Below are 25035 nucleotides of genomic sequence, written 5' to 3'. Positions count from 1 at the left end.
AGAGATTATTTTGACAAGCGACAATTTTTTTGCCAGTGCAAAATATCTGGTGGAAATATCGAAGCAATAATTATAGGTGGAATTCCCGACGGTACTACACAATCTGGTGCAAAAATGGTTCTGTATATAAAGTAGATGTACCAGTCTAGCTGATAAAACAAAAGTGTTGTGGAACACGTCTTGAACTCATATATATCATTGTAAAAAATTGTATAACCATTATAATGAATGGTATTATCAATTTTCATCAAGTAACGAGTCAGAGTATTCACAATAAAACAAGTACTTAACAGTTGTTTTTAATTGTACCTCTTGTAACATATGGAGCCCTAGAGCACCAGCTTGAAACTTTCGATACTGTCGTAGCATCCGTCACGTTGTTTTTCAGGTCCATCAGACCAGCATCAACTAAATAATCGGGAGGTGCAACTTCAGGATAGTTGGTGGCCATGTAGCTACAAAACCTCTTCGTTGACTCCAAATCCAAAATATCTTTCCATACAAGTTCGCCAGTGGCCAACTCCTCTGGAATATGCTTCCTCAACAATCTCTTCATATAATTTCGATCGGTGGGTCTATTTTGTTCGTGTATAGGAATAGTTTTACCGAACGCTACGGTTTTGGGTATTCTGTAGGAAGCCTTCATGTCTTTATGGATTTCATTATATAAGAACTCTTTTTTGCGTTGAGCGTTACTTCCCAAATTTCCCCCTTCTTTCAAATGTACCCCGTGCCCCGAATTTTTACTCACCACGAACAAATTTTCGTGGAAAACCTTCAGTGATGAATACATTTTGCTCCCCACTTCAAACATCTCTATGAGGCTCTTTACTTGGAGAGTGTCGTCTAAAAGGTCGACTTTTTTCAACCAGTTAATGAACTCTGTAGCTATGCGTTCGGAAACCACATCGGCCTTGTCTCCGAGACTCTGCTTTTCCAATAGAAGAGACGGTATGTCTCTCCAGATAGCTTGCAGTCCTTCTTTCTTCTTGAAAAATGACAAATAAGGATTTGGGACCCCAGTGCGCCTGAAATCAAAAAGCCTTTCTGCCGCTCTTTTCGGTTTTGCATAAAATGCCCTAGAAAGCCTACTGGGCATCACCTTTGACATTCTCGTAGAGATCCTGGGCTGCCTGAAATATCTGCACTTGGCTGCTGTTTGACTCTCAAACTCAGTCGCCAAAGTTAGCGAGGACTCAGAAGACGATATGCTTTTTTCCTGATAATCGGTCTCAGATGATGAGAAACCCTTCGCTTTTCTGGATTCTAGAGTAACGATGGATAATATTTTCTCCAGCGCTCCTCTTGAAAATACTTCTCGCAGAACTGAAAGCCTCCTATGTCGATCTATAGCTGCATCGCTTTCCAACATTTCAATGAAACTAGCAAACCACTCTCTGACCTCTGGGTCGTTGTGCTCCAATTGTGTACTCGAAATTTTTCTGCTGCATCTCCTTGCCATTCTAGATTTTTCCCCAAAAACCCCCCTCATATTAGTGGTTTTTAACTTGATAACATATCTTGGTGAAGGCTGTTCAACCTTCAAACTTTTGACATTATAAAATAGCTGTCAAGATACATTGTGACACAACGTGAGGTGTCACAAAAAATGCTTGTTCAGAAATGTGGGGGATACTGAGAAATACATAACAAATGATGCAATAAGTGATCTGATATAGTATAAGGGACTTTAGTTTCAGGCGGAAAATATTTCTACGTATTCTTCAGGATATAACAAAGGAGACGGAAGTTTATTTATACTTTTCCTGGCGTAGCTTTTCGTTGTTGTGTCAAAAATTTCACAGAGTTCGATACATAATTGAAAGATCTGTTGCATAAGGTATGGAAGACCTGTTAAATGAGGTATGGAAGACCTGTTAGATAAGGTATGTTAGACTTGATAAAAAAGGTATGTGAGACCTGTCTGTTAAATGAGGTATCAATCGATTATATATTTTTCATGTGAGTTGTCATGAATTTTCACTTCGAAATGTGTACCTCTTAAAACTAAAGTGAAGTGTGTCACAATTTCTTCACCGTCCCAACATCAAATAACTTTTCCAGAAGGGCCGGTTGGAAATTGCAGTGCATTATACAGGGTGTAACATAAGTGCGTTAAAATACTCGAGTGACGTATTCCTGAGACAATTTAAAAAAAGTCTGTATGAACTTATGTCTGGAAATGTTTCGTTTCGGAGATGCGGGGTGTTGAAATTGATTTTTTTTGTTCGGTTTTTGAAAATAACTCTTGCAAAAATAATTCATTTGCACGAAATTAAGTACCCGGGTTTTTTTTGACGTGGAAAATTTCGTATTAATTTTCATGTAACATCTAGAGGGGGCTGCGTACGCTGTCATAATTTATTTCAAATTGCCCTAACTTTTTTGACAGTGAAGTACCAAAAGTTCACTGTCAAAAAAGTTAGGGCAATTTGAAATAAATAATGACAGCGTACTCAACGCCCTCTAGAACTCACATGAGAATTATTAAATAATCATGATTTCCCATGTCTAGATAACTTCGGGTACCAACAAAAAAACTTATATTTCCGAAACGACGCATTCCCTTTTTACTTGGAAAAGCTGTATGAATGAGGTTATTTCATGGAAATAATAAAAGTTTACTGTCGAAAAAGTCAGGGCAATTTGAAATAAATAATGACAGCGTTCGCAGCGCCCTCTAGACGTTACAAGAAAATTAAAACGGAATTATGATTTTCCACGTCAAAAAAAAACCTAGGTACCAAATTTCGTGCAAATAACTTATTTTTCAAAAAGCTAACGAAAAAATTCAATATCAACACCCCGTATCTCCGAAACGAAGTATTTTCAGACACAAGTTCATATAGACTTGTTTTTTCAAAATTGTTTCAGGAATACGTCACTTGAATATTTTAACGTACTCGTGTTACACCCTGTATATTGGAAAAGTGTTTCCTAACATGAGTTCGGATTATAAGAAATAGATGAACAAAATGTTGGAATACTGTATAGAGACATGAGTTTTCAATTGATCTTGTTGATGACGTCTTCGTTAGAGTGTTATTTTCAGTATGTACAAAAGGAGGTCAATACACGGATATTGAAGCACGTCGATCCAAATTCATCGTATCAATCAGTTTCAACCAAAACCACCAGTATATGTATTTTCCACGTCCCCAATTTGCCAAAGATAAAATCAGCATCTGCTCATGAATACTTCTATCAATTCTCCTTCACGAATATCGTGTCTGGGGCTGAGTTAACTTGTTCTTGTTGTGCTGTCACAACTTAGAGTTGGGTTGACGAATTATTTCGTCGTCTCTTCCGTTTCACAAGAGATATGTCGATCGTTGTGAAATTCACAGAAGTGGGAACTCTCAGAAGGAAACAACATGATTCCACTTATGTATATCATCCCCTCTATCGAGGGGATTCGTCCAGAATAATATGTTTCTGTGGAGAAAGTACAGTTTCTAAGTGATTAACGAATGGGCTGGAAAATTTCGAGTCTGAGCTCATAGATAGCGATGGTCTTACCGCATTCACCGCTTATTGAGTTAGAGCTAACCTCTAAAAGAAAGCTGTTGAAATCTCATGATGCTGTGCTCATGATTTTGTGACTCATTGTGCTAAGAGTGATACAACTTTTGTTATTTTCAAAACAATGGATCGATGAAAATTTCGTGTTTTAATTTTGCACCGCTTCTTGATAGAGAAATATATCTTTCAATGGCTTGAAAAGGATAATAAGGATTCCGTTCTGTCAGAAACAACAGTTGAATGATGGTTTGTTGACTTCAAACGTAGTCGTAGAAGTACCGATGATGCAGAACGCAGTGGACGTCCAAATGAGGCAGTAAAACCAGAAAACTATAGTCGTCCTTTTGATACTGTTGATGATAATCTGTCAATCATGAAATTGAGAAGGTTAGGTGTACTGTTTCAATGGTTAACATCATACTTAACGAAAAGAATACGAAATCAGATTCAAGAATAATAAATGCAGAGGTTTCACAGGTTTCAATCTTGGGACCGCTATTGTTTATAGCCTTTCTGAGTGACCTGTACCTCCACAAATCAAATGATCATATAGGGTTAAGGAGGTTGCGTTAATGGCCATGTTACGATTGCGCACGGATGCTGTGAATCTGGAAGTGGAAATGGGTCAATTGAGGCTGAGCCTATGACGAGAAGCGCTCACTTCGCAACCTCTGCTGCAGGGAACCAGTGATGCAGTTGAACCCAGGTTTGTTTTTGATAAATCCTGCAAAATGCAAATGAAACAGAACACAGAGATGCTATAAATGCAATACGCATATATACGTACGGCTCAATAACCAAAGAAGGCTCAGGATGTGTAGGCTTAGATCACTAAGCCTAAGGATTGAGTGGGGAATGGGACGAAATACCAGCGTGGTTCAAACAGAACGGGCTGGTATCTCAATCGCCATAAAAGAAATAACCTGGAAGTGAGGTTCTGGCAAAAACAATCTGCACTGATAGCAGACAAACCCTATGAGCCTTGAACAGACAAAGTGTTACATACCAAAGTGTTATTATCTACCGAGGCTTTGGCTAAAACAGCCAAAGCCTCGGTAGATGATAACATTATCCTGAGGTGGGTTGAAGGGCACGACAGAAGTGAAGGTAATCGCATTGCCAACTCTTCAGCCAAAGAAGCGGCTGAAGCTGGCGCCGAAGGAATATCTGCCGATGACCGGGAAAAATCTACGTTTAATAGCAGCTAAGGAAACACCTCCATAATATGCAGCCAGTGGACACACCTCTATGCAGGATGTGTGAACAGAAAGATGAGAGTGTCAGGCATAACCTATGCGAGTGCCCGGAGTTATCGTCAATAAGAGAGTGTGTGTTTGGCGATTCTTGGCCTACACCTGCCGATATAAAGGAGATGTCCCCCAGTGACCTGTCCACCTTCCTGGAAAGGACCGGATGGACGATAACCTAGGAGGACAACTCCTTGGGAGGATGTACAATCGGTTATATGTGGCCTAAGTGCTGTGTGCTTACACTCACCCTCCCTACTCTACAGATACAGATATGCTGATGTATTTTTCATTGGTTTCAGAGTAAGGAATTAGTTTTCTTCATCTGCTGAAGACCCCAAGTATGTTGGTGAAACTAGCGTCGAGTAGCGTAATCCAGTTCTGGTGTTTGGGAAACGGATGACACATTTGAAACATATTCAAACGTTTTTTTTTCAAATAAATGATAAAACCGAATCATATCTAGAACAATATGAGAAACATGCAACAGAAAACCTGTGTAATATAGTAAAGGAAACAAGTTCGTTGGAATGGGTTGGTTTGAAAAAAAAATCATCTATTGTACATCAAATAAAATCAAATATGCTTTATTGTCCAAAATATAAACTCATTGACAAAGCTAATCATGTATAAATGAGTTTCACTATAATAACTATACATTATACATATACATTGGTTTAATGTATGTGTCATACTGAAATATGGTTACGATTTTTAGTGCACAGCTAAAACAATTATTGATAAATAAATGAAAATGCATATATAAACTCACATAAATACCACACACATACATATTTATAAACATCCTAAATGAACGAATAGTCAGACATTAACAGGTAAATAAGGAAGTCAATAGATAAAATATATAAATAAATAAGATGAACAGACACTGTTTTCAAAATTTCAGGAGCTATTTAGAATCAACATAAGCAGTGATTGAACAGGGAATAAATTTATTTCAGAATTACATCCATATCTTTATCAAAGTACGCTTGAACACTATAAAACACCTGGTCAATGAGAACTTGCTTTACAGACTTCCTGAACTGATAAGGTGATTGGATATCTTTAAAACTAGTCGGTAGATGGCTATATATTTTAGCTAGATTATAGATCAATCAGTTTTTAATTTGATGATGGAATAGGCAGTCTTAATTTGTCGCTTTGGCGAGTGAAACCAATAACAACATCATAAGAAGATTTATTCTTATGTACTAGACACATAGTTTGGAGTATGAATAAAAAAGAAAGTGTGTAATTTTTGCTCCTTGAATAAGGGTTTACAAGACTCTCTAGGCCCAACTTTGCACAGATATCGGACGGCACGCTTTTGGAGAATGAAGACTGTATTGAAGTGTTGTTGGTTGCACAATGAAACACTTTCAACATCGAACAAACTCAAAAAATGTATATGTTATACACATATATAGTTTTTCTACGAATTGGAAGCAGAAAACAACTACTTTTCGAATTACATTGGTGGGAAATTCATAAACATAAAACTAATATACGCAAAAATTAAAATGGATAACTGAAAATAACAAGTATATCAAGCTAAAAAGCCCTGAAATGAAATCGCAATGAAATGAAACACAAGCAAAAAATTGAAAGTTTGAACAAAAAAGAAATAAAAATTAAAAGAGTTCCAGCCAAGTTACTTCACGACGTTTCGATTGTTAGTATCCACAATCGTCTTCAGGTGACGACTGGACTGATTCCTCCGAGAGATAACTATTTATAGGTCATGACGATTATGGCGATTGTAAAATTGGCGAAGCGTGCGATACATTGCCCGACAACAAGATGGCCGTTATCAATTGGCAAAGTCTCTGTTGAAAGACCCTACCTATAAATCACGGACGTCTCAACCCATTATATTAGCAATTAGCAGGAACATTTAAGCCTGCCGAATAATCAAACATTTTCCCAACTTGTCCATTACTAAATATTCGCATATAGCTTCATGACGTACTGAATGAGAATCCAGAGTTCATACAAGTCCAAGATTTGCTTTGCTCAAGTCCACAATTACGGAATTGTACCGAGTGCTGCGTTGTCAAATCCCCCAAGAACACATGTGTGGTGCAGCAATCACGGCCAACTAGGATTCTGGGAGCAACTACACTTTAATTGAACGAAATTACTCCATTTCGCCAACAAAAGTTGATATCCTGACCGTCAGATGTAATCAGACTTTACGACAGTTGCATTTTTATTATAGGGGTATTTACTTCATGGACGGTTCTTTCGGGATGAGGCCGGATTTGCTGGAAGCGTGATGCGAGATGTTTCGAGAAGAAAGAAAAATTAGTTGTTTCATGACTTTTTTTGTTTTGGGCTGATTGCGAGTGTTGTTTCAAGAAGAATGAGATACCGACATTTTCACGTTGGGACGCTTTTCTGTTGGATGATATCTGCTGCAATTTTTGTTCGACAGAAAACTCAAAATTTGTATGAATCAAAAAGTGGTCTGAAGGTGGTTGACAATGTTTCATGGTGAATTTCATTAGTTCGCACTTCGCCCGTACGAATAAAAATTACATGATGCAATATAGAAACATACACTTCCATGACCGGATTCACGATTAGAAACAATAAAATTCAGGATGTCATACCGTGGAGAGAAAATTTTACTAGCTCCTTCTGCTACTGCGGCAAACACTTTCAATGGTGTATACAGTGCATTTCTTTAATGACCTCCCTTTTAATATTTTGAACGGGTCAACTGAAAAAATTGAAAGTTGGGATAATGAAATTAATGCAAGGATAGTTTATTTTGAAGTGAAACTGTCTGATGAAACTTTCGAAATGGCGACTCGACGCTATCTGGAAAAAAAATTGAATGGAAAGGGGTGTCTTGTGATACAGCTTTTTGAAGCTCTTGATGAATACTTGACAATCCCAGAATATGAAGCCAATATCTTCATCTACTACAAAATGGCAAAACATTTAATAATTGCCTAAAGACAAACACATTATTGTCGACATTTCTAGAAATATTCCTTTTTACCTGCTTTATAGCAATTCCAACAACCCAATAAGGTTTGTTTTCATTTTTTTTTCTATAAAAACGACAGAAAATGTCAGTGTGACAATGAACATCATTGTTCAGTTAAAATATTCTCATTTAGTTTTCGGTTCCACTAGTAGAAAGGTACCACCTCAACAATCTCTAAAATGGTCAATTCTCGTCCATTGGGAGAAAAAATTTAGGCGATTTTTATTTGCGGTGCGACGCGTAACTTTCACGAGACCAAAAGGATTTCCAATGAACGTTTTCCGAATCGTCCTATCTGTAGAAAATATTTGAGGGATCTTGTATCCAAATTCAAGGTCAACCGTCCATTCAGGAAGAACAGCAACTGCAAATAATTGGTGAAATAGTAGTAAATCCTGAACAGTCTACTTATTCCGTCGTGAATGTTTGTGAGGTGTCTCTTTCTACTGTGTGGAGACTTTTGGAGAGGAATAGATATCATCCATACAAAATTACAACGGTACACCAATCAACTGAAGATGACCCTGATCGAAGAACAGAATTCTGCAAAATCATGACGGAAACCATTGCAAGGCATCCTACGTTTGGGCAGGAATATTGGAAAACCATATTGTAGGATCTCTATTTATTGATCAAAATTCAACAGGGAAACTGTATTTGAGAATGCTGGAAACTATTGTTGACCCTCTCATCACTGAAATCGTCGAAGCGAATCCTGATGAATTCGATATGGATATTGTATTCCAACAAGATGGAGCACCACCGCATTACTCCAGGCGAGTAACAAACTATTTGGATACTACTTTTCCCGGTCGTTGGATTGGCCGTCGATGTCCTACAGAGTGGCCAGCCCGCTTGCCAGATTTGTCACCTTTGGACTCTTTTCATAGGGCTATTTGAAACAAAAGGTGAATGAAACTGAACCTGCTTCAATGTTGGATATACGGCAGAGAATAATAAACATTTGTAGATATATGGACGTTACTGTGTTCGGAAATGTTCAGCGTGAAATATCGGATAGGCTGTTCATATGTCAAGGAGTTCAAGGCAACCATTTTGAGCATCTTCTGAAATGACCTCAAGCTTATTACCATCAATTATGTAGTTAAATGTCAATGTGTTCGGGCAATCATTTAAAGTTCCGCCATTTTGTAGTTATTGACAATATTGACCTTATGTTCCAGTATTGTGAAGATTTGTCCGGAGCTTCAAAAAGATGTGTCGATAGACCCCCATTTCTGTTTTTTCGTCAGTCAATTTTACTTCAAAATTAAGTATTCATGCATTAATTTCATTATTCCAAATTTCAATTTTTGAGTTGCCCGTTCAAAAAATAAATGGGGGGGACATCATAGAAAAGTACTGTATAACACCTTGTGAAGTCCTAGAATTGAATAACTGGGGACCCCTTTGATCACTCGTATTTATGCTGGTAGAAGTAGTGGGGTGGAGTGTTCATGAGAATGCTCATCGTGATTGGTCCACAGTTGTTTCAGCTAGTTCTGATTGGTCTATGTTGTTGATAGATTTACTGCCGGTGGAATGTCCTTTGTGGTTGTATTCTAGTTCATTCTTAGCCTTCCTCAGTACTGAATACCACGCTCTGTTGACTCGTATACATTTTTTCCTTCCATTAGAGTTGTTTAGTGCTTATAGATCTCGATAGTTTTCCTAGTTTTCAAGTCATATATGATAACGCGTTGTATTAGATAGAACATCAGTTTCCATGAGTTTCATTACGTAGTCTATTTTGCTATTACGGATTTCTCTAGTTGCATAAGGCGGCAGCTAGGTTTGTATTCCTGTGTTGATACTGCATTCGGTAGTTTTCATGTAAACTGAGCAACATAAATAAGGAATTCTCTAAGCAATGCTGCACGATTGGAGCTAACTTTTGTTCTCGGCCGGTCTAATAGGATTGGTCAAAATGGTCAATCAATTGGTTTGTGAATGGTCACAGTATTGTGACGTTTCAACAGTTGATCAACAGATTTTGTTTATGTAAGGTAAGTAGACGTGGGTTAAAGGGCACGACAGGAGTAAAGACTAAGACTAAGACTAAGAATTTTAGGACCCAGTGACACTTACGGCCTGATGACTTCGACAATTGCGGAGCTAGCCAAACGTCACATCCACGCTTGATCCCTATAGAGATGGGATGGAATCAGAGGATGCAGTCTTGCCAAGATCACCCTGGGTGACCTTGTGAAGCTGGCGTCGAAGAAATATCTGGCGATGACCAGGAACAATCTACGTTTAACAGTAGGATATCTGACTGACCACTGTCAACTAAGGAAACACCTCTACAATATGGGGCTAGTGGACACACTTCTATGCAGGATGTTTGAACAGGAAGATGAAACTGTCAGGCATGTTCTATGCGAATGTCTAGAGTGATCGTCAATTAGAGAGTGTGTGTCAGACAAGTCTTGGCCTATACCTGCCGATATCAAGTAGATGTCTCTCAGAGACCTGTCCAACTTCCTGGAAGGACAGGATGGACGATGACCTATGAGGACAACTCCTTGGGAGGATGTACAATGGGTCACATGTAGCCTAAGTGCTGTGGGCCTACACTCACCTTCCTGCTCTACATGAGGCAAGTAGATTGATCTACGATTGACAGCTGGCTCAACTGTTGGCTCTTAGTAGGATTCCAAATGTGTGTCTTTGAAAGTTCATGAGCAGCTGATGTGTTGGTGTGTCAATATAAACAATCAGATTCATTTCCTTTCATTTACTGCTCACAACCTCAAATTGGATATTTTTCAGATTACCCCCGACTTTTCTTTGGGCGGTTGATTTATTTTTATGCAAATAATGATTACATAACAACGAAATATAATGAATACACCTTCTCTTGTTGTTATCAAACAGAAATATGTTTCCCAAAAGTCCAGCCCGCATTTCACTCTGCACGCGTTCATAAATACTGGTATGCGTGTCTCTCCAAGTAGAAAATACATAAAATAGTTTTCCGGAGATGAAAGTTACCCAAACAGAGCCAGGAAAGAGGTAGAAGTGAATTCCTGCAACGTCCTGTAGCCAAAGTACGGCATTTCCCGTTTCTATTGTGTTTCCCGTGTTTTCTCAAGTAACATTTTTCGAGTGGTTTTTGTTATTTTATCGCAGGATCCAGTAAATCTTTCAGTAGGAGTAATCCAAGTATCTGGAGAATACCGCTGTTTGCTTAATGCAGAGGTTTAATATATGAGCGTTTGTCGGGCTCTGGTTTGTTTCGATTCCCTGTTCGATGCCGAATTGCTTCAGTGAGAGGTTTGGGGCGGTCTATTTACTGCTGCAACGTCATTAGTGTTGAAGATTTCACATTATTATTTTCTTGAATACATTATGCTTGAAAAAAAGTGATAATGAAAACCGAAAAATCTACAAGTGGGGAAAGAATATTCAGAAGTGAATGATCCTGATTTTCCAAAGTGTGAATCCTTAAGTTTTACGAAGAAATTCCTATATATATCTATGCCTTGTACCACCAAAGTTATGAGTTATAATAATTTTTTTCAGCATACGTCCCCTAAGCATTGTTTTTAGTGTTACACTTATCCCCGTGGGTTGACCAATGAATTGACTACACTGAACAATAATCAAACTAAACTTTATTTTACTTCAAACACAACAAACACTTCAACTATTATTCGAATGTCTATCACCTTAATAGATCGCTTCACATACCGCACTATTACTTCCACTGGAATGTCTCCAAATGCTCGTGGCTAGCGTTTATATATCGTAATCGAATGTGATGAAAATTCGCCGGAATTCCATCGAAGTCGGTACATCTAGAACTTCAGCGGACATCGTACATTCGCGCGCTCACAGCTACGTCACAATTGGTTTATAGCTACCAGTGGCGGCCGGCGTTATTTTCTTCAGGGTATGATTTACAACATTAGTATCAACCCGAGTAGTATGCATTTGTCAAATCTCATTGTGTATGCATGTAGAGAAGGGTGAATGTTTCGATTTGGATTTCAAAAAATCAGTTTGCCTGCGAAATATTCTGTGTTTCTGAGTGAGTTTCAATGATGTCAATTCGAGAAGAAAAACTTATCTGCAAAGACTGAAACGTAAAATGCAATCAATTTTTTCAGTCGTATACGGATATTCTTCAAAAATATCATTTTTTCCATGAAGTAAAGTATGAAAAGAAACGAAAATCACATTCAAATATAGAACTAGGTCGATTGACTAATTGAATTTCTGAAGATATCTACAAAAACGAAGAAAACTTATCTGTTATTACTGTACATGTGAAAAAGTTGGTAAACTTCAGGAAACAACACCGTTATCATGTTTTTACAAATTTCGATGGATGAATGTTCATCATTTTGAAATTGGAGTTCGAGTAATGATGAGAAAAAACTAAACCTGAATTTCTTTCGTGAATTGATGCAGTTGCAGCTTCTTTGAACTTCCTCTGGAACCAGTGTTCCCTTCTGTGGATGAAAATCCAAAAAACAAAATGAAAATTCTTATTATATCATATCAGACAATGGAAATCCGAACTAATGAAATTTCCTGGGACATACTATATTTGTGGAAAAATAAAGTGAACACGAAATGTCGAAAACTTTCAAATCGATCCGCTATTCCAGCTGAATCCACAAATTCGAGTTTTCCATTTTTCTCTCAGCCGTCTTCAAATGAAATGAAAAATAAATCAGGATCATTTCCTCAAGCTCTTGCCTTGTGTTCAATTCATTTTTTTCACTTTTTCATCGGCTCGCAACATCCCTTTCACATCTCTGTGATTTCTTTCGCACAAGAAACACGTTTTAGATTACTAGGACAGAATTGACTCCATGCCTGAAGTGTTTCCATGATCATATAAGGCCGAGAAAACGGTTTCTTTTATAACTATTCTTGCCCGCAGGGTGCATGCAAGGAACGGATAAAGATGACAAGTATATAGTAGAATTATTTTCTGGGAAATATTATTTTTATCTACTACATCTCCAGCAGTATACAATAATCATGGGAAACTTCTTAAGAATAAAGTAATTGATTTCAAAGATAACCCATCATAGATAACTGTGAATCATGCACAGACGTTCATTTCAGATTCAAAGTGGAAAAAAGTCCATCCGGAACAACTACTTCCCAACATATGAACACTAAATTCAAGGACATTGATGTTTTGATCAGTGAGTACTCTCAACATACCATCAGCCACGCTGTCAGCGACCGTGGAGATCCTTCTAGATCTACCTCACCTCAACATTTTTTGGAGAGAGGCTAGATGGCTGTATATAGACTTGTGTACCTCGCCAGTTAAACAAGTCAATCTAATGCAAAGTACACTAGACTGCTGGTTGACACTGGAAGTCATAGGCATTCTGGAAATGACCTCTGACATTGTGCCTTCAACTGTCGCCTACGAACTGGCTTATACAGTACTGTTTCCGAGTAGAGGGGGCTAGATCTTCCAATGAAAAATAATATTGCGAGTAGATTGTTGTTGGTTCACAGATGGATCAAAAACACCATCTGGTTCTGGTGCAGGTGTTTTCAGTCGCAGACCCAGGACAGAGATATCAACCTACCTAGGGATCTATGCGACTGTATTTCAAGCGGAAATCTATGGTATTGGATTGTGTGTGGAGAGGTTAGTAGAACCCAATTCCACACACAAGGCAATGAGGCTGCTGACTCCTTGCAAAGGAGGATGCTGCAAGCAGCTTCATCGGACCAGAACCTGTAATTGACATCGCCTTAGGCTTTGCCAAACAAAGATTGGACACCTGAATGGCAAGGCGTTCATTCACCATTCGAATCTTGATACCAAACAGTTGTTGGACTACAGTAGGGATGAACTACGACGTCTAACATGCCTTCTTCTTATCGGAAGACAGTGTGTGTCGCAACTGTTCGAAAAATGAGATGAAACAGCAGAGCATATGCCTTGTACCTGCTCCGCAGAGCTGCACTCCTACCATCTGATCTGAAAGATCACTCACTATATGAACTGATTGGCTTCTTTTGGAAGCTGGGTTCATTTGGTCGATTTTGAATAGTTGCGAGCCCCAATAAGTCCTTGCGGGTTGCGGGGGTGAGCCGAATTGACCCACTTACTTTTGATCTGACCTGATATAACTCTCAACATTCATCACGGAATCGAAATATTTATTTCACTAACATGGAGCAGTATTAATTCCTAGGTGGATTTCTAGAAGATTTGAGAGAAAAAACTTGCTTTCATCTCCTCTTCATCAGCAGTTTATTGACCTACTGCGGAAAAATAATAACATATCTTCTGTATATAATTGCAACTCGTCAACCTTCTGTTCTTGTCGACAATTTCTTCTTCAATTTGATACGAATGGAACTATAGTGGTAAGAATTGAGGAGTATCAAGGTGTCTAGCCTACTAGATTCATATCAATTGTTCATTTGGCTTTTTATCTAGTATTTTAGTATCTTCATAGATTTTTTTCAGGATTCAAGGTTAGTAAGGAGCGTGTTACAGGAAAGGTCTGTTTAATAGATCAGGTTATTGTCAAGAAGTGAATAATGGTGGTCATTTTGAACATTTAATTTAGTTGTGAAAATTAATTCCCTCAGTTATTGCATCAAACTTAAAAACTTTATATTGCTGAACAGAGGACTAAAATTTCTTTCCAACAAGGTGCCACAAGACCCCCTTCGCTATTAAACATTTTCGAGGAGGTGCTTATAATTCAGAAGGGGTGCTGGAGGGGGATAACATTTCCGTACTGTAAATTCTCAATTTAAGAATTGAAATCGACCTGTTTCAGGTTTTTTCTTTTCTCATAGTACATACTAACGCTAAAAATGAATTTATTCCGTACATATGGACCGCACTGTATATTCACTAACATCGTTGAGTAAGCTTCAGAAACCCTATCAAAATGTTATTGCGGTGTGTTGAATTTCTCGTTCGTTGCGGAAATCGCAATCAGGAAAATTAATAATATACTAATTTTCAGCAGAAGTTGAGTTGCAAGGAATTAGTTCCTAATAAAGATATGTACCCGAAATTTATTTTGCTTTAATAAATTCACACTGATGTAATTAAGACAAAAGCCCCCATAATTTCACAAGTTTTGAAGTTTTAATAACCATTTTGTAATTTCGTTCCTACAATTAATCACAGAAACGAGTTGTTTAATTCACTTGTGACTAGACGAATACAATGTTGATTCTTTCGTCCTTTTGCTAGCGAATATCACTTAATTTTGTCCACTGTTGTCGGGAGTTGTTGTTTTTGAAGAAAATAATATACTAATCGATATCAGTTACTCACTAACGCTTGAGTTTTTGTTGTACATGGCTACAAAACAATTATTATTACCGAGTTATACGGCCATCTTCTTTTAAAACATATTTGTGACAATACCCTCCTTGAAATAATTGACATCTTGTTCAATTATTCCGTTCTCAACAATAAAATCAACATACGGTTCAATAATTCACCCCCTAACTGTTGTTTAATATCAGTGAATGAACGATATTGCTCAGTAAGTTCACTATCGCGTCAGGCAACAATGAAATTCCACTCTTTTCAGGATGCCGTAATTATCAGCAATATTCCAATTAAAACTTTAGACAGGCAAACTGAAATGGGGAGAGATAAATTGACACGCGAGAGGTATGGAAGATATCTCAAGATGAATGACGGTTTATTAAGCGTCGAGGCGTCGGTTATATTTTGATTAATCGATGTATCATGTCAGCGGACGCGAAATAAATAGTCACCCGGTAGAGGAAAGCACCTTGGCCATCTCTGTTGCGGATTGACTTTACTAATTTGTGCGGACAGATATCGCAACACATCTTCAAACAAAGTTTGCTCGGATTAGAAAATAATTCATTTCATATCGTTTTAATTTTTTTCAACCAACATTAACAAATCTTCGAATTTCAGACCTTTGTCTATGTAAAGTCCTAGAAACCTAGCGCAATCTTCATTTTCAATAGTTCCGTTAGCTAAGGGTAAATTGTCAAGATCACATTTAAAATAGATCATATTTGTTTTGCTGATATTGAATGATAATAAATTTGAATCACACCAAGACTTAATAATTGAAATGTCTCTGGATATGTTTTCATGAAGATTATCCACTGATACACTATGCCACAAAATTGTGGTATCGTCTGCAAAAAGAGTTAGTTTGCCAGATACATCTATAGTTAATAAGTCATTAATATATACAAGAAAGAGGATCGGGCCTAGTACTGAACCTTGTGGTACCCCCGAGTTGATTTCTAGTTTTTTTGATAGTTCGTTTGTCCTCACCATCTGACTTCGTCCCGTTAAATATGACTGAAACCACTCGAGCGTTTTTCCTCTACAACCATAATAATACAACTTATGCAGGAGTGAATTGTGGTTAACACAGTCGAACGCTTTCGCAAAATCACATAAGACTGCCGCGGCTACATCTCCAATGTTAATATTGCATTATATTTATATTTGCATTACTATTTATATGTTTTCCGAATCCTATTCAATGACAATGGAAGACAATCATCATCTCTTCGAAGTTGAAAAACATCTGAAATGAGTGATTTTGATTTGGATTTGGATATTTTTGCAAAAAAATTGATATCTGGTGCCAATTTTTGAATGAATTATTGCTCAACTTGTGTTGAAACACAACTCCACAGCAAATTTGTATGACGAATCAAATCCAATGCAATTTCTACGGCCGCATTTTGCAAATACTCCAAAAAACAAGACATGCATATCGTCTACAACTTCTTTGGTGAACACTTCCGAAAACTGACAGGCAAGTATAGCCAACATCTGTTTAGTCATCCCCCAACATCTGTTCGGGATCTAATATTGGCCAGCGACTAGAGCTGAACCGTAAACAGACCCCGTTATTATTTATTGCATGGAGTAAGACATTAAGTTTCTAAGATACATGGATACAACAGTTGCTTAGTCATCAGATACACAAATATTTGTCTTCGTATTAGCTCACAGCCATAACTCACATTAATTCAGAAATATAATTGAGGCACGTATATCGGGGATTCCTTAGGCTATTTGGGAATGACGGCTTACCTAAAATGTTATGGTAGAAGCCAATTTTATTGTAATTCCATGATAGAAAATCAACTGACACATCTACAATTCGTTAATCAGTTTCATTTAGCTTCACACTTTTACCAATTACTTTTCCATAAGTGATGAATACAGTCAACACGACTACTGATAACCGTTTTGTGAATATACTGAAAATTATTCTTTGTAGACATTCAGTGTATAGATATGTGAGTGATTTGTTATCGTTGTTCTGCAACCGTTAGGGAAGTACCCACTTTCTGGACGCTTTTTGAAATGATAACTTCCTATGGAAGGGTGAACTTCTTTGTTACCTAACGCGTAACTGCACCAGTTTGTATGGCTTCTCTTTCTCTCACGCATACGTCAACGGAGGGCAGGCTCCTCCTCTCTCGTCGAGCAGACGCTCAGTGATGAACAGTACCATCTGTGTGAAGAAAATTGTAAATTTAGCCACTCTCCAAAATGCTATCGCATTTCTCAGGAGGGTGAATGCTGGTTATGTAGTGAGGAAATCAGAAGTCTTGTGAATAATGGTGGGAGCTGTAGAAGATATATCTACAGCTATCTATCTCACAATTAAAACACCCAGGAATGAGAGCTTTTCGTTATTTTTAATTCAATATCCTATTTGAGGATCTGCTGATGGGACAAGGCAGAACATTCTTTACCTCAAGTGTCAAAGATGGCAAATACATTATTTACGTGATGAAATTCAACAACGACCTACCGCTGTTTTCTTCCATAGCAATCTGTTAATGAGTAGTTTGAAATGGAAGCAGGATTAGATTGGAAATACTTTCCATGGATATTTGCCATTTTCGACATGAATATCAGTGAGGTGACTTGTTTCAACAACAGATCCCCAAATATATATTTGACGTATTAGCAATGAGAAAATCACGAGAACAGAATCAGCTGTTTATACTGCGATAATGAGTAAGTTGGACAAAATGAGCGGACTGTAATAACTCGCTGCAAGAAATATGTTTCACATACATAGTTTCATACGTCAAGAAAACTAGCATCGCCCAAAATGCCTGATTGAAGATGTATTCAAACTTTTCATTCAAGTTTTTACAATGATTGAACAATAAATTCTGCAACTCATATGAACTATTTTATTTGATTTTAAATGTCATGACAAATCTGAAATAACTACTTTATTTTTGTTTCAGGATAGAATTCGTTCTTTCAATCGATTGAAGTAGAAGTATACAGCGTGTCCCATTGAAAAAATACGTTTCTTGAAATTCATCAGAAAAGCGATGTCAGATTATTTTTTCTTCAGCACCACGTTGATCAACGGAAAAATGCACAGCTAGTTCTCTGAATTAGCAATAGTGAGGCAATGGTGACTTCAGTTTTAGCACACTGTATATTTTAGCGGATGAAAAAATTAATTCTCTACCTTCACAATAGAGGAGAAAGTCTGAAACGAATTGGCATTTTTAGACGTATTCATGAAGAGGATAGACACTAAGTGGAAAACATCTGTATCCTAAAAATCCACACACACACCGCACTGAATCGCGAATCTAATCACCATCAATCTACCAAAAGAGGAATCATCAAGACTCTAGTGAAGCGTGTTTTCCGGCTCTGTAATACGAAGGAAGGTCTCAAAGAGAAACTAGACATCATCAAAAAAGACCCTCAACAGAATGGTTACTCCAAAGTGATAGTAGAACAGCAAGAGCTTCACACGAAAGAGAAGCCGTCACAACCAGTGCTTGCACTTCACTACATCAGAGGATTATCGGAAAGGATAGCAAGAGTTGGGTCCAAGTACAACTTCAGAACCTGCTTCATTTCCAAAAACACCATCTGTAGCAGCCTCATGAAAACCAGGCCACCAAATGCCGACCGCAAATCCAAGAATTTCCTTTACCGGATACCCTGCGAGTGAGGCAAATCCTATATCGATGAAGCTGAGAAGCACAAGGAACACACACACAGCAAAGAGAAACCAGCAAATTGGGAATAGAAGAGCATGTTTGGAACAATGAACATAACCAGTCTACTGTATTGGCTCTATGTGAATTTTATGAAGTTGTTGTGGATGCCTTTGAGAGTCGTCAGTTTTGTGAGGCGAGGTTTTACGACCTGTCAAGGGCATTTGATACGATACGACATGATTTCTTGCTATTAAAATTGGAAATATATGGGGTTAGAGGCGTGTCTTTGAAGCTTTTTTCGTCATATTTGGAGAAACGAAAGTATTTTGTGGGTGTCTCCGGTCGGAGATCTGCTGAGTACCCAGTTATGTTTGGTGTCCCACAGGGCTCCGTTTTAGGACCCTTGCTATTTATTATATATTCCAATGATTTATGTATGAGTATTAACTCTGATGTGTCTTCCATTTTTTATGCAGATGACTCCACACTCGTGAAAAATTTAAATAAAAACAGTGCTTTACTGACCCTTAATTGTTCAGAACAGAATGCTAAAGTTTGGTTTCGATGTAATTTCCTTTTTTTAAATGAAAGTAAAACGCAGCATCTCAGTTTGAACCATGCTGAAAAATCTGAGGATAGAGTTAAACTCTTGGGTCTTCATATAGACTCTCAACTAAATTTTTCATTTCACATTCAGGATCTAGCAAAACGTCTGGCCAAAGCTTCTTATGCGTTGCGTCAATTGAAATATCAGCTGTCCTTTGATTATTTAAAAATAGCGTACTTTGCTATGTTCCACGGTATAATGACTTATGGGGAAATTCAAAGAAGCTGCATACATGTTCGCCAACGACGCATTCAGCTAGCGTAGCAGCATAGGGGTAGATGAAAGCACTCGAATGACATTTAAATAGTTATATTTCGAAGGAATAGTTTAGTCATCACCCGAGGACGATTGTCGATGCTAAGAATCGAAAGGTCGTGAAGTTACTTGGCTTGAAATCTTTTGATTTTGATTTTTGTTTTATTTCAACTGTTCAATTTTCAATTTTTCAGTCATTTTTATGCTATTGTGATTTCTTTTCCGGGTTTTTGTGTCTGATAAAATTGTTCATTTCAGCTATTCTTTTCAATTTTCATTTTCATTAGTTCTTCCAGAGATTTCAAATAATATTATATCGTATTAGACAAGTCCGAACTTATGAAATTCACCGTACGATCAGTTATTCAAAAATTCATACTGACAAGGTTCGGTTGAATACCGAACAAGTATTTCACTTCATTGATAATGAATCATAATTAGCCGTAATTGGTTATTCAATGAATGAATCCAACATAGAATACCTGTTCGAAATAATTATGTCTTCAATTATAATAAGTGTACCTGCATTGATTATGACGTCCACTCTATTCAATATCGCACCATTTGACAAAAACAAAATGAATTTCCTATGGAATCGCCGAAATTGAATATGAGACCGGATATCTGGGTCAGTGTCATATTGAAATATTGATCGACAGGACCACATCGTTTTATATGATATCTAGATTCGAGTTTCAGGTTGATTAATGTACGTGTACATAAATATCCAGGAACACCCTCTCATCAAAATAAAAACTAGGAAAATTTCAATCACTCCAGAAGAGATTTTTCAATATTCGACATGAAAGTAGTATATTTATTCAAAATGAGTATATATACTTGATGAGTAAACGGATCCAGAAAAGAGAATGATGGCTTCGAAATTGAAAAGCTTTGAAAGCTTGAGCTAGGGGGAAATCGAGAAAAGATTTCTGCTAAAGTCATATCTGAAAACATTCCAGCTGACATTTTATTTGAAGACTATCTATCTGTAGAATTCAATGCTGTTAATCCTTGTGCTTCCAAATACTTTCTTGTGAGACCAAAGAAACGTATCCCTAATCTTGATACTAGCAGGGAAGATCATGAAGATGATCTTGCACATATTTTGCTCACCGTCTGTAAACATGCTCAAAAACTATAGCAAATGCTGTTGTTTGGTTATAAATAATGACCCAGATGGTTGTCAGTCAGTTTACCATCTTGATGTACATATTTTGTTAGTAAACCAAATGAATTGAACACCAGGATGAAACATCTACGACTTGTGAAATTGAGTTTGTAGTTTATTCACCATCAATGAGGAAAATATTCGAACTCAATATTTTGAACGAGTTTTTGGGGTGTGAACTGAAGGGTTATCTACTGAACTGAAGACCAAGCTTGAGATGAAAAATTATAATAGCCGTTCATTCATAGATTCATATACAAAAATCGATAGAGAATATTGTATTTGGAACAAATTAATTGATTTTCTGGAGATCATTTAGGAGAATTATTTATTTTGCACAAGAAAATCTCTACAAACTCAACAAGTTTGTTCCGAAATACCTATTTTATTTAAATGTTGTGTGATTTGATATTATTGAATATCAATTTCTTGTAACAGTACTGTAATTTTGAGTAATTTTCGGTGTTAACGAAAAATAAGAATAACTTTGCACCAAAAACTTTGAAAATTATTTTACTCTTCAAAAAAATTGACCGTGTTTAACACTATAGTTGTGTAATTCGTAATATTATAGGCTTCCAAAATGAACCGTCTTATACAGGATACTGTCTATTTATTGTTTTAGCAATTTTTTTTTCGTAGTGACCATTTAAAAAAAATAAGTAAAAATAAAACTTCACTTGGATGGCAATGATTTGAAATCTAGATGTATTTTTCAATACTGAATAATTTTTTTGAATAACATTTTCCGATATTTTTGAAAATAAGAGTACTTAATCTCTTATCAAAATCAAATACTTGAAGGCTCCTCATATATTACGTGAGTTTCACTGTATTTTGTTGGTGCATATTTAGTTTTAGGGGATGCACAAACTTTTAACAGGAATAAAATTTTGTCGAGAAACCCTTAATAAATAAGTTTCCCATATTGTGCATACTTTGGAGATGACACTGTATATACATATTACCTTATTTGAGCTGAATAGATTTTTAATATTCACTTTGATATTTATAGCCTTTGTTTTTTTCTTAGTTTTACAAAGATTCATAAACTACTCACTTATCAATGTATACTAAGTAATTAGTTTTATATTTCTATATAATTCACGCTATTCTTTAGGTTAAGTTGTAAAACAGCCTTGGCTGAAGTTTGTCTTTCCATTGATTATTGTATTTACTTCTTCTTCATGAACAATGTATTATTATTATACCAATTTCTTCAACTATGTGAAATATTTTGTGATTAGTAACTGGCTTAGGGGTATAATAATATTAATAGTAATAAATAGTAGGATACGAGAAATTATATAAAAAAGGTGATTTATTTTATGTAGGTACTTGGATATCTGATTTTTTTTTATTTTTTTTTATTTTTTGATATTCAAATAGTCATCAGGGAATGACATCCTGCTATTAGGATTATGTTCTAATATTTTTAGTCATACTATTGTACATTTATGAACATTGCAGAAAGTATTATTGAGACACTCATTTTATGGATTTATACTGTTTCAAGAATACTTTCTGTCATGATTCAGAATCATAGAAACGTTAAATATAACATTCGTTAGGGAATCAATTGAAAACACGCAGAATATGGTAGAATTTATTCTGACACCAAAAACAATTATGTATTTTCAAAATAATTCAACACACTGTTCAATCTCATATACTTTCTCTATAAACGTAATTTATCTGCTACACTTCGCTTCTGAAATACATTTATCGATAGCATGAAATTACAAAAGCTCTCAGAGTCCTTTTGTTAGATATGAAAACATCGTTCCACTGTTCTGAATAACAAACAATCGCAATGAATTCGACTGCATTGCCTTTGTGTTTTCTTAGGAGTATGCCAATACGAATAACAAATTTCGTCGATCTATTGATATAGAGCAGCATATATGAATGATTACCAGCATATGCGTGTGGAGAATTTCAGTCAAAAGATTCCGCAACGAGAGAAAATCAACATGGAGAAGCTCAAATTGATAATCAGTCGACGAGCTGCTTCTGTTTTTCATCGTTTATTACCAGAGTTTGAATAATAATTTGCGCCGAATTCTCAGAAAAAATTGTGAGCCGTCTCTAGACGCCTGGCAGATGTGATACATTATTGATAATATTTTGTGACTCCTGTCATACTGAAATCTTTATGAGAAATATGTTGTCATGGCGAGGAGAATGAGAATCAGCATTAGTTCCCGGTCGAAATCCCTGAATTGGTAAATTTAAAAAAAATCTATTATCTTCTTAACACTTGAATGAATCAAGTCCCGTAGAAAAAAAAGTTCTATCACCATTTTTCAAAAAGTTATTCAACTGTTAACTAACAAATTTTTTCCCAATCTCCTTTGGCATAAATAATGGGATAAAAGGTGTAAATAATTGGCCTATAAATTTTGAACTTCGTGGACCCCTTTTGATATATATTTATATATATATATATATATATATATATATATATATATATATATATATATATATATATATATATATATATATATATATATATATATATATATATATTCCATACGATCCTGGGATAAAAGTTCATAAAAATTCATTAATTTATTAATTATGATTTTTTATAACTGTTGCAAGATGAAATATCTGAAAATTGTTGAAAAAAAATTTTTTTTTGATAGCTTTAATATTTGAAGTTTGATATTTTTGAAAAATGTTTTGTTGCTATTTTCTTGTCTAGAGATGATTATGATTTTTTGAAGATTTGTTTTTAATTGGTAATTGTTTAAAATCGATTTTTTTATATTTCGATTGTTAAATCAGTTAAGGAATAATTTTGCTCTTAAAAATCATAATTTACACTTTCAAATAGTTTGGCAAAAAAAATCTATTTATTATTCAATTGTTTGTTAGTTTAACAATTTGTTATAAACAAATATTGACCAACGTTATATTTTTTTTCTGAAGCAAAAAAAATATAGAAACAGCTATATATAAAGAAGTGCCATAATTTTTTTTGTTATTCATTATAATACTTTTCAATATCATATGATACGGTAATAAAAAAAGAATATGACACTTTTTTTATATATAGCTGTTTTTATGATTTTTTTCAGCTGCAGAAAAAATATAACGTCGGTCAATATTTGTTTACAACAAATTGTCAAACTATCAAACAATGAAATAATAAATGAAAAAAAAATTTTCATCAAACTATTTGAAAGTGTAAATTATGATTTTGGAAGCAGAATTATTTCTTAACTAATTATTTAAACAATCGAAATGTAAGCGAATCGATTTTAAACAATTAAAAATTGAAATTGATTTTTTTTTAATCATAATTATCTCTGGACAACAAAATAGCAAAAAAAATTTTTCAAAAATATTGAATTTCTCTATTTATTAAAAACAATCCAATAAACAAATTAAGTGAAAAAATCATATCCTATTTTAATAACTGTCATTGTTTAATGTAAAACCAGACACAGCTGAATAAAATTTAAAAAAAAATTATCAACAATTTTTAGATATTTCATTTTGCTATAGTTATAAAAAATAATTAACAAATTCATGAATTTTTATGAACTTTTATCGCAGGATCTTATGGAGTATATACATCGAGAGGGCTCCACGAAGTTTAGAATTTATAGGCCAATTATTTATACCTTTTATCCCATTATTTATGCCAACGGAGATTGGGAAACAATTGTTAGTCAACAATTGAATAACTTTTTGAAAAGCGGTGATGAAACTTTGTTTTCTACAGGACTCGATTCATTCAAGTGTTGAGAAGAAACTAGATTTTTTTCAAATTTTTGAAATGACATTTTATGTTATAAAAAAAATATTTCTTTTGATAAACTGTCTTTAGCGGCAGCGCGCGCATGCCGTAACAGCCGCGCGGAACCCTATTTTCAACGTCAGATTAAACTTATAAATAATGGAGATAGAGTTTCGGGAGCCCAGACTTTCTTATCGGAAATTTCCCCCCCTTCAACGAGTTTTCTTCAAAATTGCTCAAATATTAATATTTTTTTATTTATTAACGAAAAACTAAATACCTTTTTTTTAAATCTTATTTTGTTAATAACAATTGCAACTTTTTACCTGCACCAAAATCTTCCAAAAACATTTTTCTAGAGGTGATTCCGAATCGAATGAGCTATCGCTCATATTTTTAGGACCTCCATCTCTATTTTTCTTGTTTTTGAACTCGTTGATTAGACTAAATAAACTGAATTCATCGGCTAAGAAATGTGTTCGAAATAATTCTCGAACAGTTATCACTGACAAATCGTCAGGGTCATGAATATAGTAT

General features: G+C 35.7%; 1 protein-coding gene across 1 annotated transcript; it reads right to left on the bottom strand.

Moving 5' to 3' along the window:
* Positions 1-283: 283 nt before the first annotated feature.
* On the bottom strand, positions 284-1580 carry LOC141479927 (uncharacterized). The gene has a single exon (XM_074169246.1). It carries the CDS (start codon positions 1490-1492, stop codon positions 287-289), a length of 1206 nt encoding a protein of 401 aa, XP_074025347.1. The 5' UTR covers positions 1493-1580; the 3' UTR covers positions 284-286.
* Positions 1581-25035: the final 23455 nt, after the last annotated feature.

The sequence above is a fragment of the Leptinotarsa decemlineata genome, unplaced genomic scaffold (genome assembly GCF_025532065.1).
Source record: "Leptinotarsa decemlineata unplaced genomic scaffold, Ldec_3_MD MMD2_P_RNA_scaffold_5, whole genome shotgun sequence".
Classification (NCBI taxonomy): domain Eukaryota; kingdom Metazoa; phylum Arthropoda; class Insecta; order Coleoptera; family Chrysomelidae; genus Leptinotarsa; species Leptinotarsa decemlineata.
This window is presented reverse-complemented; position numbering and strand designations above follow the sequence as displayed.

Coding starts and splice junctions, on each gene's coding strand:
- LOC141479927 (XM_074169246.1), bottom strand. CDS start 1,492: ATGAGGGGGGTTTTTGGGGAAAAATCTAGAATGGCAAGGAGATGCAGC.